At 42.4% G+C, this 15219-nt stretch overlaps 1 protein-coding gene across 2 annotated transcripts in view; it reads right to left on the bottom strand.

Moving 5' to 3' along the window:
• The window catches only part of scaf8 (SR-related CTD-associated factor 8), a 122406-nt gene that overhangs the window by 91634 nt on the left and 15553 nt on the right, over positions 1 to 15219 (bottom strand). For both annotated transcript variants that reach the window (XM_060933763.1, XM_060933764.1), the window contains exon 2: positions 9117 to 9200. In XM_060933763.1, the coding sequence (XP_060789746.1) occupies positions 9117 to 9200 (84 nt within the window). The remainder of the gene's footprint in view (positions 1 to 9116; positions 9201 to 15219) is intronic.

Below are 15219 nucleotides of genomic sequence, written 5' to 3'. Positions count from 1 at the left end.
GTTTCAAACACTACTCTCCTCTAGTCTTTTTTTAAATAGTAAACCAAAAGTAATTACGGGAGTGTGAGATAATCTCATCTCATCTCATTATCTCTAGCCGCTTTATCCTGTTCTACAGGGTCGCAGGCAAGCTGGAGCCTATCCCAGCTGACTACGGGCGAAAGGCGGGATACACCCTGGACAAGTCGCCAGGTCATCACAGGGCTGACACATAGACACAGACAACCATTCACACTCACATTCACACCTACGCTCAATTTAGAGTCACCAGTTAACCTAACCTGCATGTCTTTGGACTGTGGGGGAAACCGGAGCACCCGGAGGAAACCCACGCGGACACGGGGAGAACATGCAAACTCCGCACAGAAAGGCCCTCGCCGGCCACGGGGCTCGAACCCGGACCTTCTTGCTGTGAGGCGACAGCGCTAACCACTACACCACCGTGCTGCCTAGTGTGAGATAATACTAAAGCTAATTTTTTTTTAAAGCTTCATTTATCTTTTTCAGAAACTTTCCACAACTGTAAGGACTATAGGTAGGGATCCTGGTATACTTCTCTCTCTCTCTCACACCCACACCATCTTGGTTGCTATAGCAATACTATGGTAAAGGTTTCAATCCACTTTTACTTTTACATCCTTGGATCATCTGTAGGTTTATTTCTTAAAAATTAAAACCTAACAGTTTTGTTAGCAGCCATTAAATCTGTTCAAATCATTTTTGAAGAAAAAAAAAAGCAGCGTGAGCTCAGCTTTTCAAAGAATTTGTGAAATACATGCCATGACCCTCGAACTCTGCAACTCTCTTCCTCAGTCTCTCAGTGCCTGCTCTTCTTTCTCCGCTTTCAAATATGAATTAAAGACTTTTCTCTTCTATGAACATTTCTCTTCCTCCTTTACTGCTTAGTCTTCATCTTCACTGCTCCACGTACAGTGACCTTGTGATTGTGAAAAGTGCTTAAAAATGCTAAATATATATTTTTTTTGCTTTTGCAAAGCACACTCTCCAAGCACTGCGATGTGATATGCGATTTTTGTGATATTTTTATGATTTTTTGCGATGTGATACACATCACATCACCCACCTCTACAGGGGGGAAAAGAAAAAGAAAAAAGCACGCTCAGTTGTTTACTATTATAAAGTGCAAAGCTGTGATTGCCAACATTTGTTTTACAGGGAATTTTTTTTTTATGTACACAATGAAGCAATTCATCAACAAACCGGATCATATTTGTTTCATTTCCACTTTACTGCTAATCAAACAAAGCATCTGGATGCTGGAACACTTGTACTTTACATTCGCATGTATTAATTTGGATGACGGTTTTCACACACCCCTCCCCAAAGTGAAAGAATAACAATCCAAGCAATTAAGGATTAATCAAGATCTCTGGGGATTTAACCTCAAAACCTTCTGAACACTGGATTACAGCTTTAAAGTGCATATTCTGGACCAAATTCGTGGGTTTTTTTTATATGAAAGTATGTCCCTTTACACACTCATCCAGAAGGGTAATTTTGCACAAGGCCATCTGTCTACAGCAGAAAAAAATAAAATAACAAAACGCATCTGGAAAAATCCCAAGGGAGTCTGGAGCCAGATTCGTGACGTCACCTGCGGAAGCGCCAGCAGGCTGCGCGAGCTTTGCACGGTTTCAGTGCACAGCCTGTGTAGACCAAGCGCTCCCATTTCTCTCTCATTGTCCGGTCTTTTGGGAAACGATGAGTACTAATCCCATCAAGATTGGTGTTGCTACACGCTCCTACGATACATCTGTTAACCATTTTAATAATTACGCGATAACGTCGAAGAAATTTGCAGAAAACCGCCAGGTCGTTTTCTCAAACAAACCAGCGCTGGCGTAGGATTCAGAGGGAGGCGTCCCGCACGCGACGTCACGAAAATCAATGTTTGCCGGGAAATCCAAATGCCGAGTTTTTTCAGAGGCGGACCAATTCAACTCAAATGGCTTGATTTCAACTGAATTCTTCTGGTATTGCGCAAGGGAAAAAAAACTGCGCAAAATGCAGAATGTGACAGATATTTGACCAAAGTTTAATATAAAAAAAGAGAATTACACTGATCTCGCTCCTGAATTTACCCGCGATATGCACTTTAACCACTTGATTACAGCCAGAACTACTGTTAGAGAGGCCGACCAATCAGAATCGAGAATTAAAAAATAACAGGTGTCCTTTAAGGGTAAAAATCCTTCCTGAATGAATACAATATTTATAATTGACAGTAAAATCCTCATGTGGTGTCAGAACAACACAACCGCCAACCTCTCGCTGGAATATACTTTAATTTACACGTACTGGTGTGTGTTTCAGGGTGGACTTGTGCTTAAAGATGGTGTCTGGTTCCACAGAGGTGGTTCGAGAACTCGGTTCTTTAGGCACGGAGTTACTTAAATAGCTTTGAACAGTGGGCTGGATATTAAAAAAGTGTGACATTACAGCCAACTCTAGTTGTGTAGAATTTAACGTTCCGCCTTACACGTGATTGCCTAATTAACTCACCTAATTACCAAAGTGTTAATTCAGTCACATTGATCGAGCTACCTGGACGTGTTCTTGTCTTTATGAAGCCAACATCTGGTCTTAGTGTCAGATGCCTGAAGCTCCAACAAAATATCTGGTTACAGCATCGACAAACAAATTACATCTCATCTCTCATCTCATTATCTCTAGCCGCTTTATCCTGTTCTACAAGGTCGCAGGCAACACCTACGGTCAATTTAGAGTCACCAGTTAACCTAACCTGCATGTCTTTGGACTGTGGGGGAAACCGGAGCACCCGGAGGAAACCCATGCGGACACGGGGAGAACATGCAAACTCCACACAGAAAGGCCCTCGCCGGCCACGGCGACAGCGCTAACCACTACACCACCGTGCCGCCCAACAAATTACATACTAAATTAATTTTGAAAGAGATTTTTTTTTAATGAAGGGGAAAAAAGAAAAAGCACTAATCTCTGATAGGCACCGATTCTCCAGGACATTACACTCTATCCGGACAGAATACAATTCGAGTTGGTTACTGAAACCCGGCGGCATTCCTATACAACGAGAAACTCCCAGACTGAACCGCAACGCGGATTCCAGCACCTCATTTTCACGTCACTTAAGGGCGCGTGTCCATATAGCGCTTTCTTTCTGAGCACCAGCATCTTTTTTTCAATTGTTCCCAACGAGAAGAGCGCGGATGCAGCCACCTAGACCAAAAGCACTCTACCCAGCGGCTTTTTCAGAACGCTCCGCCTTTTTTATGCAGTCGCTCCCAACACTTCGAGGTGAAAATCTCTGAACTTTTCTGAAAGGTGCTGGCGTCGCTCCTTTTCAGTTAACCAATGGAAGAGAAGCTTGTTGTCAGAGGTGGGGAAAAAAAACGCGATTTTTGATAACATGATGGGATGAAGCACTCCTCGGCTCCCTCCAGAGCTTTTCTGCTGGAGAAAAACGCTATATGGACACACGCCATAAATGCCTGAGCTGGCGATTGAAATATTTGCCCTCTGATGCTCCAAAACAGACATTACAGGCAACATAAGCATCACGCCACCTCATGAGCCATCGCTAGTTAACATTACATTTTGCCAGTGAAAGCAAACATGAAAATATTTCTTTAAAACAACTGCTGAAGTTGCAAACTGGAGTTTGTAGAACTATTATTACTCTAACTGTTATTTAGTGTTACTGTGCTTGGGTTAGGTTTTATTTCCATCCATCTATTATCTCTAGCCGCTTATCCTGTTCTACAGGGTCGCAGGCGAGCTGGAGCCTATCCCAGCTGACTACGGGCGAAAGGCGGGGTACACCCTGGACAAGTCGCCAGGTCATCACAGGGCTGACACATAGACACAGACAACCATTCACACTCACACTCACACCTACGCTCAATTTAGAGTCACCAGTTAACCTAACCTGCATGTCTTTGGACTGTGGGGGAAACCGGAGCACCCGGAGGAAACCCACGCGGACACGGGGAGAACATGCAAACTCCACACAGAAAGGCCCTCGCCGGCCACGGGGCTCGAACCCGGACCTTCTTGCTGTGAGGTGACAGCGCTAACCACTACACCACCGTGCCGCCCTAGGTTTTATTTATTATACATTATAGAAAATTTGTTAAGCGTTTTGTATTTATAGGTGTTAATATTGTTCAATTTGAGGTTCAAATTTGCCTTAGAAATAAAAAAGCCATTCTATCATGTCACTGATCTTTGTTTTGTGCCTTTTTTTTATGCCTCTGCCACCGTAAGGTGCAGGAGGCATTATGTTTTCAGGTTGTCCGTCTGTCCATGCATGCGTCCCGAAACCTTGTGAACGTGATATCTCAAAGGCTGATGAAAGGAATTTCACCAAACTTTCACCATTTGTGCACTTTGGGACAAACATGAACTGATTAGATTTTGAGATCAAAAGGTCTAAGGTCAAGGTCACTGTGAGGTCAAATGTCTGTCCGAGAACCTTGTGAACACAATGTCTCCAAGGCTAATACAAGTAATTTCACCAGGTCATGATTACTGTGGGGTCAAATGTCCATCCCCAAATCACAACTCAATAAGATGTGTAGTCTACCGGGCGGAGGCATCCCCATCCACGCCGTTGGCGTCGAGTTCTATCTAGTTTTTTAAGTATTGATTCAAGCGCCAGCGCTATAATTTTAGCTCCAGTATCAGGAAAAACCCAAATGATGCCCAACCATAAATACAATTTTATGGAAGCCGCGAGAGGCCCTTCATATAATCTTTTTTTATTCACCTTGTTATCCCGAGATAACGACATAATTAATTCAGGATGTCGCGATAACGACATAATTAATTCAGGATGTCAAGAAAACAACACAACTAATTCGAGATCTCGAGAAAACAAAACCGTTATTCCGAGATAACGACATAAATAATGCAATCTCTCCCTGTGTCAACCCCTGATCAAAATATTGCCTTATTAGGTGATCGATTATTCCAGACATTCTAATGACCAAAGTTGCGTCTATACAGAATGAGAAATAGCCCCAAAGTCAGCATATCACAAGTCTCTTGGCGCACCTGAATGAACCATTTCTCAGCTGTTTACTCGAGATCATGAAATAATGGTTTTGTTTTCTCGAGATCTCGGAATAATTGTTTTGTTTTCTCGAGATCTTGAAATAACGGTTTTGTTTTCTCGAGATCTCGAAATAACAGTTTTGTTTTTCTCAAGATCTCGAATTAGTTGTGTTGTTTTCTCGAGATCCTGAATTAATTATGTCGTTATCTCGGGATAACAAGGTGAATAAAAAAAAGGATTATATGAAGGGCCTCTCTCGGCTTCCGTAAAATTTTGAGAGAAGATATTTAAAACATTTGAAGATTCACGTAACGCACTGTTACATAAAATATGTAAATCAAGCTTTACAAAAACCAGATTTGTTTTCCTTTTATAAACAAACTCCAAATATATAGAGATCTTGCAGTCACGTGACCGGAAAGTACACAACCGCCATCTTGTCGGTCAAAAACACCGCTGAATACTGCTGCACTCGTGTACAGAATGGATCAATTTCAACCGACGGACTACACGGCTCATTTTTCTAATGAACAGATAACTAGATATATGTCTAAAATAAACGATCTACAGATTTGTGACCCTTATGGCTTTCCGGACCGAGTTTTCGCGACCGGATTTTGAACTGCCAGTGGAATACCCGGACGTGTATGATTACCTCATTAACTTTCCCTCGCTGTTCAGTGGTGAAGCACTGCGTGCTTATAAATCTCTGGACAGTTATCTTTACAGAAATTCAGGATTTGTCAGCGACTCAGATGTGGCATCTTGTAAACAAGAATCCTCATTGGATGGGTAAGTCACTTAAGTATTACTAGTACTGATACTAGATGCACTGACCAGCCGATTATAGAATAGAATAAGGTAATTCCAGCTGTAATTCCAAATCGTCCGTCTTGTTTACATGGATCTGGCGTTGGAGAGGTAGAGGCTTAGCAGTGGAGGTTTGAGTGGCTGTTTTCTGAGCTTAGTCAACAGGCTGGCTCTGCCTGCAGCCTCACTTTTGCTTCTGCTCCCGGCGCTGCCTCCTTCGCTTTGCTTCCGATAACAATCCACGGAGACCCCGCTGGTCTCGCTATCTCGTCCGGAATGTTTTTTTTTTTTTCTCGTCCGGAATGTTGTGCATGCGATGGAAATCGCTACAAACCGTCATTTTCTGCTGGAACCAGAACCATACGGTTGTAGTGGATATTGAAGTCCGGTACAGACGAACAACACGCAAAAATACACACAAAAACCATAAAAACCATGCACAGGTAGGGAGAGCTTGTAGCCGCAGCCGTTGTAGTAGAATTGTATATAGTAGGGTTTTCCAGAAGAAAAGGTAGAAGTAAAAGCAGAAGTAGAACCAGAAGTAGAAGTAGAAGGCGGAATATGGCGTTTGACCGACAAGATGGCGTCTGTCACAATCTGGATCGGCTGTGACGTCACATGCAAGTGCTCCATAGGCTAGCTTTTAAAGACTTTTAAAAAAAAAGGTTATTGTGGTATAAATGTAAAGGTGTGCGCATTTTATATTATACAGAGGGCTGCAAAAGTAGGTATACGGTAAGGATTATACACGAACAGCAGCAGCAGGACAACTTCTACTTTCAGCAGGATGGGGCGCCACTACACTTCGCTCTCAATGTGCGTGCGCTACTTGACAAAGAATTTCCCCAACAGGTGGATTGGACGTCGGGGAGCCGCTGACTGGTTACCGCGTTCGCCGGATCTCACCCCTATGGACTTCTTTCCCTGGGGATGTGTAAAAGATAGGGTTTTCGCACGCAAACCACGTTCTGTTGATGCCATGATTCAGTTCATACGGGAGGCTTGCCAGGAAATTGATGCTGATAAAGACCTTTGTGCCGGAGTGTGCATGGGTGTCCACACTTGACTAGTAGACTGTGTGAATGCCGGGGGCAAATATTTGAGGGATTAATATATTTGTATAATCAATAAAATAACGTTTTGTGCAAACGCTTTGTTTTTCATTACTGTATACTTTTGCAGCCCCGTGTATAATACATACACACACACACACCACTTTCACTACATGTACATGTGTGCATGCAGCAGCTACGTGAGTGGCACTGTATTGTTCACACACACACACTCACACGCGTAGCTTAAGTTCATCTGGAGGATTAAAAGATCGCATCTCTCTCTACCCATCTGCTTTTCAAGTCCGACTGTAACGCTTAGCCGTTTCATGCACAGCGACGTTTAACATCGTGATGAGTAGGGCTGGGTTCAAAAGATCGAGCCACGATCCGATGTCGATTCACGTTCAAAAAATACGAGATCGATTCAAAAATGTGTGGATCGATCTCTTCCAGGTGGCTATAGGCACTATTTTCTCGACCGCGCAAGGACCACTATAAAAAGCGGGTGCCGGCAAACGAAACCGAAACTTAAGAACGCGAGATGGCTGAAGCTGCACAACTAAAATCACCGCCTGGCCTGAAAGCTGATGTACGGCATTACTTTGGATTCAAACGTTACGAGGACAGAGACGAAGTCGACAGAACAAAAGCAGTGTGCAAACTGTGCCACATAGAGGTAAAATATAGTGGCAATACAACCAATCTCCGCAACCACTTATCCAGGCACCACGCCGACACAGTTTCAGCTAAACCTGCGGCGAATCAAACTGCACTGGAGAAGGCATTTGGTGTTAAATCACATGCACAAACACATATGGGGCTGTTCCTGTCTATAGGGACAGTTTTGACTTTAAAGTGACAATCCAGCAATATCTAAGTAGATCGATATCAGATCGAATCGCGGATCGAATCGGATCGTGACCTTATGAATCGGAATCGAATCGATCCAGGAAACCTGGGCCGATTCCCAGCCCTAGCGATGAGATCGGCTTCTCTTTAAAACCTTCTTCCATCGACACGTTGTCATGATCTGTGTCTCAAATCAAAAGCCCTCGCTGTGAATTCAAAAATATTTACGAACCTCGAAAATCCAGATGACCAGAACTCAAAACAGACCTTTCAGTAGATTTAAGAGGTTTTTAAAATTCGAACACTAACTGTAACTGGAAGAAATGCATGTTTGGACTCAAATACGACATTAGTTTGTTTATGCAGTCCAGGACACGACCGCACACTAGGCTGTACTGCCACTGCTATTTACTTCGTTAATGAACCACAAGGACGCTTCGTGTTCATTTCTGAAGACTAGTGAGACGCCACACGACTGCAGGATATGTACAGTATGCTAGCTTGCGTATGCTTAGTTAACATCGAGTATTAATCCCATCACCGCTGTGTGCTAAGTGTTAGCGGTTATAATACAAGTTACCGTATTTTTCGGACTATAAGTCGCACTTTTTTTCATGGTTCGGCTGGCCATGCGACTTATACTCCGGTGCGACGTATATATGTTTTTTTTTTTCACCGCGAGTAATAACAATAGTAACATTAGTAATAGGCTACTAGTATTAGTTATAATAATAATAATATAGGCTATTAGTAATAACGATAGTGATAGTATTAAAGATAGTATTAGATATTTAAAATAATCAGACTAGGCTACTTACAGGGCAAAGGGCGCGTTATCACTGCTCAGCTGTTCATTTATTAAATAAACAATGCAGTCACGCAGTAATCACGCGCCGCTTATCAGATACAGTCACAGATTCTATGGATAGAATAACCCTTCAAAAAAGTGCGACTTGTAGTCCGGTGCGACGTATATATGTTTTTTTCGTCTTCATAATGCATTTTTTGGCTGATGGGACTTAAACTCCGGAGCGACGTATAGTCCGGAAAATACGGTAAATAATATTCTGTTGTCCTCTCGAGGCTGAACCGCCTTGAAAATATCTTTGAACCGCCAATCTGTCTTATTATCTAAAGACCAAAGGCTCTATTTCAAACACAACCTGTGTAATAAAGAAATTTGTGGTGGCAGAGATCTGGAAGGAGAAGGGAATAAAATCAGTGAGAAAGTAACAATTTACATTCATTAAATCCTTTATCGGTGTGCTGCTGCTATTCAGAAGGATGCTGAGAGGAAACCATAAACCCGACTCTCTTTCCCCACTTGCATTTATCTAGATACTTACCTTTATCGCTTTAATGGCTGACTTGGTGATCTGGGTCATCTTCGCTTTGGAGATCGGAGGCTTGTATTCATTCAGAGAGTACAGCTGAAAAACATGATGCACAGATACACATTTAATTTAACAACATCGCAGAGTGGTGGCAAAGTTTTTAAAACATGCAGTAGCACTTAAAAAAAAACAAGAGTGCTCTGAGAGCACAATATCCCCCGCTGGCAACTATATCTATGCTATAAGTGTTTAATACACCCGCGTGAAACTGTCAAAGTACAAGTCTGGTGATCAAGAGCCATAACTCTAGTAAAATGAGACTGAATTGAACGAAATTGCAATATGCGTATTAACAACATATAACAAAGAATCCTGCTACGTTTTGTGAAATTCCTCCAAAAATTGTGAGAGGAGTTGATTTCAGAAGGTGAGCATGCTTCCTGGGACGGACGGACATCGCCACGACATAATCCGCCTTCGGGCCTTTCGACCAGCAGGAGATAAAAACCGTGAGGGAAGTTGATTTCAGAAAGCAAGCACACCTTGATGAAATTGCCAAAGTTTGTTAATAATCAAGGGCATAACTCTGGGAAAATCTGCCCAAATTAAACGAAATTTCAATCTGCGTATAACTGTCATATAACAAAGCCTTTCGCCGAGTTTGGTGAAATTCCTCCACATATTGTAAGAGGAGCTGATTTCAGAAGAACGTACACCCTCATGAAATTGTCAAAGTACAAGTTATTTAATCAAGGGTCAAAACTCTGGGAGAATTTTCACAAATGAAATTAAATCGCAATATGCATATTACCGTCATATAACAAGGCCTTTTGCCAAGCTTCGAGAATTCGTCCAAAAATTGTGAGAGGAGTTGATGACAGAGGAAAAAAACACTCTCATGAAACCGTCAAAGTATAATTTTGTTAATCAAGAGCTGTAACTCTGGTAAAATCTGCCCAAATTAAATGAAATTTCAATCTGCATATAACTGTCATATAACAAAGCCTTTTGCCGAGTTTGGTGAAATTCCTCCATAAATTGTGAGAGGAGCTGATTTCAGAAGGTGAGCACCCTTCCTGGGACGGACATCGCTACGACATAATCCCCCTTCGGGCCTTTCGGCCAGCGGGGATTAAAAAAAAAAACAAACAAAAAAACTCGCGTATGGAAATTTCAAATCATTTACTTGCAGATCCGGTCATTCTTACTAAAACCTAAAAGCCTCTTCAGCAGGTGGAGGCAGAGCTAACGGCTCGTCGTCAGAGTCTTAGGGAAAAGGGTACAGAACCAAGCAGCTGTTGGCATGCCAATAACGGCACTCGTTTCTCTGGCTTTTCCCTCCTAGACTCTGATGAGCTGCTACTTCAGTCCAAATCCACTGGGTTGTAGAAGTGTCGGAAAACATCTCCAATAGGTACGGTGCAAAACAGTGTACCCAGACAACCACGAAATGCCCAACAGCAGCACGAAGTATTCACAGAGACCGAGCTCATCAGTGTGCGGAACACTGCAGTGCGTCAAATCACTACTTTTTTTTTTAATACCTCAACTTCGAAATTTGGAGAACAAGGAGCGATGTGGCTCTGACATCACATCGAGTGGACGTTTTTAAATCTTCTAGATTTACAGAAGATGGACAGTGTGTGCGCGCGTGTGTGTGTGTGTGTGTGTGAGAACAATGCCGCTCGTGTTACTGCTGCTTCTACACACACAAAATCAAACATCACACAGAAACCACTGCCTCAACATTTTAGGCCGGTGCGAGAGCCGATACTGATCTCGGTACATCCTGAAAATAAAGTGAATTGTGCCGCTTGCTGGCTGAAGATTTCTCTCGTCAAGATTTCTTCATTTTCTGTTTTGTGAAATGGTACGTGTAGTTGAATATGTTTACAGTGCAGCTTGGTTACTTTATTATCTTTCAGTTTGTTGCAGGTTAAATAGAAGTGTGGAGAATAATGTGTGTTTTTACATGACGGAAACTGATTACACAATGATCATGCGTACAGAGCTCCAGACTGCGACTGTTTAAATTTGGGAGACGGCGTGATCGTTTTATAACTAGGTGCACCAGTGCAATTTGCAAATATCCGTCAGGTTGGTGAATAACTGCAAGTGTCGTTGCACGATGGAGTTGAAAGGGAAAGCTGTCTAAAGCAGAAACTACAGGGATAAGACTGCTCAGAGAGCACAATATTTTCCGCTACAATATACTGCAAACAGAAATGCAATATGCGTATTACTGTCCTATAACAAAGCCTTTTGCCAAGTTTTGTGAAATTCCTCCAAAAATTGTAAGAGAAGCTGATTTCAGAAGACAAGAACCCTTTTTGGGGCAGACAGACAGATGGACGGACTTCGCCGCGAAATAATCCCCCTTCAGGCCTTTCGGCCAGCGGGGGATGAAAAAGTATCACGTTTCCCCTACATTTACACGGGGGCGACATGAGAGAGACAAGCAGGTTGCTGGTCCCTGGATGCTGTTGATTCTCCATGATTATAGCGACAGAAGGCAAGTGAGTGGGCAGGACTGCTATAGCGGGGGGAAAAAAAAACATACTGAATGAGGTTAAACAGTGACTTACGAACAGGAGTGAAGACAGTGTGACTGTAAAAGTGAGACTCTGAGCTCATTACCACTATCACACCAGCCATCTAACATGAAGCTAGTTAGCTACAGGGGCGTGCAATATCATCGATATGTTCACAGTATAATACAACCCCAATTCCAAAAAAGTTGGGACAAAGTACAAATTGTAAATAAAAACGGAATGCAATAATTTACAAATCTCAAAAACTGATATTGTTTTCACAATAGAACATAGATAACATATCAAATGGCGAAAGTGAGACATTTTGAAATTTCATGCCAAATATTGGCTCATTTGAAATTTCATGACAGCAACACATCTCAAAAAAGTTGGGACAGGGGCAATAAGAGGCTGGAAAAGTTAAAGGTACAAAAAAGGAACAGCTGGAGGACCAAATTGCAACTCATTAGGTCAATTGGCAATAGGCCATTAACATGACTGGGTATAAAAAGAGCATCTTGGAGTGGCAGCGGCTCTCAGAAGTAAAGATGGGAAGAGGATCACCAATCCCCCTAATTCTGCGCCGACAAATAGTGGAGCAATATCAGAAAGGAGTTCGACAGTGTAAAATTGCAAAGAGTTTGAACATATCATCATCTACAGTGCATAATATCATCAAAAGATTCAGAGAATCTGGAAGAATCTCTGTGCGTAAGGGTCAAGGCCGGAAAACCATACTGGGTGCCCGTGATCTTCGGGCCCTTAGACGGCACTGCATCACATACAGGCATGCTTCTGTATTGGAAATCACAAAATGGGCTCAGGAATATTTCCAGAGAACATTATCTGTGAACACAATTCACCGTGCCATCCGCCGTTGCCAGCTAAAACTCTATAGTTCAAAGAAGAAGCCATATCTAAACATGATCCAGAAGCGCAGACGTCTTCTCTGGGCCAAGGCTCATTTAAAATGGACTGTGGCAAAGTGGAAAACTGTTCTGTGGTCAGACGAATCAAAATTTGAAGTTCTTTATGGAAATCAGGGACGCCGTGTCATTCCGACTAAAGAGGAGAAGGACGACCCAAGTTGTTATCAGCGCTCAGTTCAGAAGCCTGCATCTCTGATGGTATGGGGTTGCATTAGTGCGTGTGGCATGGGCAGCTTACACATCTGGAAAGACACCATCAATGCTGAAAGGTATATCCAGGTTCTAGAGCAACATATGCTCCCATCCAGACGACGTCTCTTTCAGGGAAGACCTTGCATTTTCCAACATAATGCCAAACCACATATTGCATCAATTACAGCATCATGGCTGCGTAGAAGAAGGGTCCGGGTACTGAACTGGCCAGCCTGCAGTCCAGATCTTTCACCCATAGAAAACATTTGGCGCATCATAAAACGGAAGATACGACAAAAAAGACCTAAGACAGTTGAGCAACTAGAATCCTACATTAGACAAGAATGGGTTAACATTCCTATCCCTAAACTTGAGCAACTTGTCTCCTCAGTCCCCAGACGTTTACAGACTGTTGTAAAGAGAAAAGGGGATGTCTCACAGTGCTAAACATGGCCTTGTCACAACTTTTTTGAGATGTGTTGTTGTCATGAAATTTAAAATCACCTAATTTTTCTCTTTAAATGATACATTTTCTCAGTTTAAACATCTGATCTGTCATCTATGTTCTATTCTGAATAAAATATGGAATTTTGAAACTTCCACATCATTGCATTCCGTTTTTATTTACAATTTGTACTTTGTCCCAACTTTTTTGGACTCGAGGTTGTAATAATAAACTTTATTTGCCAGGTATGTGAACACACACAAGGAATTTGACTCCGGTTTCACTTAGCTCTCTGTTGCCCCTTTTCCACCAAAGCAGTTCCAGGGCTGGTTCGGGGCCAGTGCTTAGTTTGGAACCGGGTTTTCTGTTTCCACTGACAGAACTGGCTCTGGGGCCAGAAAAACCGGTTCCAGGCTAGCACCAACTCTCTGCTGGGCCAGAGGAAAGAACCGCTTACATCAGCGGGGGGGCGGAGTTGTTAAGACCAACAACAATAACAAGACCGCGAAAGATCGCCATTTTTAAGTGACGAGAAGCAGCAGCTGTACAAACGCAAAGTCATCCATTATTATTATTATTGTTGTTGCTGCTGCTGCTTCTTCCATGTTGTTTTTGCTTCGATATTTGCGCCAAGGTTTATGCAAACGTAGCGACATAACTGACGTATACAGCGACGTAATGACGTGGCTTCCCTTAGCACCGCGAGCGATGGAAAAGCAAACTGGTTCTCAGCTGGCTCGCAAGTTGAACGAGTTGTGAACCAGCACCAGCACCGGCTCCGAACCAGCCCTGGAACTGATTTGGTGGAAAAGAGGCAACAGTGCAAACAGATAAAAAGCGTAGGAAAAAAGCAAAAAGCTATGTACATGTAGAAGGGTAAATATATGTATAGACAGCATAGTGCAAGGACGGATTAGTAAATATAAATATACAGAAATCGGAAATCGTATTGCATGAAGAACTAGTATCGATACATCAAACATATTTCATGTTAGTTTTATATTCACATAAAAACGTTTCAAATTTATTGTTAAAATGCACGAGCCCTGAGAAAAATATATCTAACTTCATACAATCGCCGATCACTTGATCCAACAATCTTAATATAGGACTATGTTTAACTCATGGAACTAAATAAAAAACAACTGCCGTAGTGAAAATGGCCGTGTGGTCGTGATTATTTTTACGACACTTACTGGCAGTTATGCTTTACAGCATGCTGCAAAACATTATCCAAAACAGTGTGTTTATGTGCGTACTCGAGAGATGCAGAAAACAGGATTTTAAGGAAACACTCTATCAAAATACACAGCAACACGTTTAAAATATTACAGTTTATTACTTTCTTAACCGAATGGTGTGTGCCTACTAGATCTAAATGCGGGAGCTACAACACAAGATACAAGATTAGGAAAATATGACAGCTAATGAGCGCGAGAATAAAATGTCAGAGCTAGACCTAATAAAACCACCGGCTCCGTTGAACAGCAAGCGGTGGACCGATTTCATGCTTTCAGTGGACAAACAGAGAACAATATGTCAACACCAGGCTTGTAGTACTTGAGTCCAGGACTCGGACTTGAGTCTGGCTCGCGCCCTGATTTTAAAGTGCATATTCTGGACCAATTTTGTCTTTTTTTTATATGAAAGTATGTCCCTTTACACACTCATCCAGAAGGGTAATTTTGCACAAGGCCATCTGTCTACAGCAGAAAAAAATAAAATAACAAAACGCGTCTGGAAAAATCCCAAGGGAGTCTGGAGCCAGATTCGTGACGTCACCTGCGGAAGCGCCAGCAGGCTGCGCGAGCTTTGCACGGTTTCAGTGCACAGCCTGTGTAGACCAAGCGCTCCCATTTCTCTCTCATTGTCCGGTCTTTTGGGAAACGATGAGTACTAATCCCATCAAGATTGGTGCTGCTACACCCTCCTACGATACATCTGTTAACCATTTTAATAATTACGCGATAACGTTGAAGAAATTTGCAGAAAACCACCAGGTCGTTTTCTCATAAACA

This window comes from Neoarius graeffei, chromosome 11 (genome assembly GCF_027579695.1).
Source record: "Neoarius graeffei isolate fNeoGra1 chromosome 11, fNeoGra1.pri, whole genome shotgun sequence".
Lineage (NCBI taxonomy): Eukaryota > Metazoa > Chordata > Actinopteri > Siluriformes > Ariidae > Neoarius > Neoarius graeffei.
This window is presented reverse-complemented; position numbering and strand designations above follow the sequence as displayed.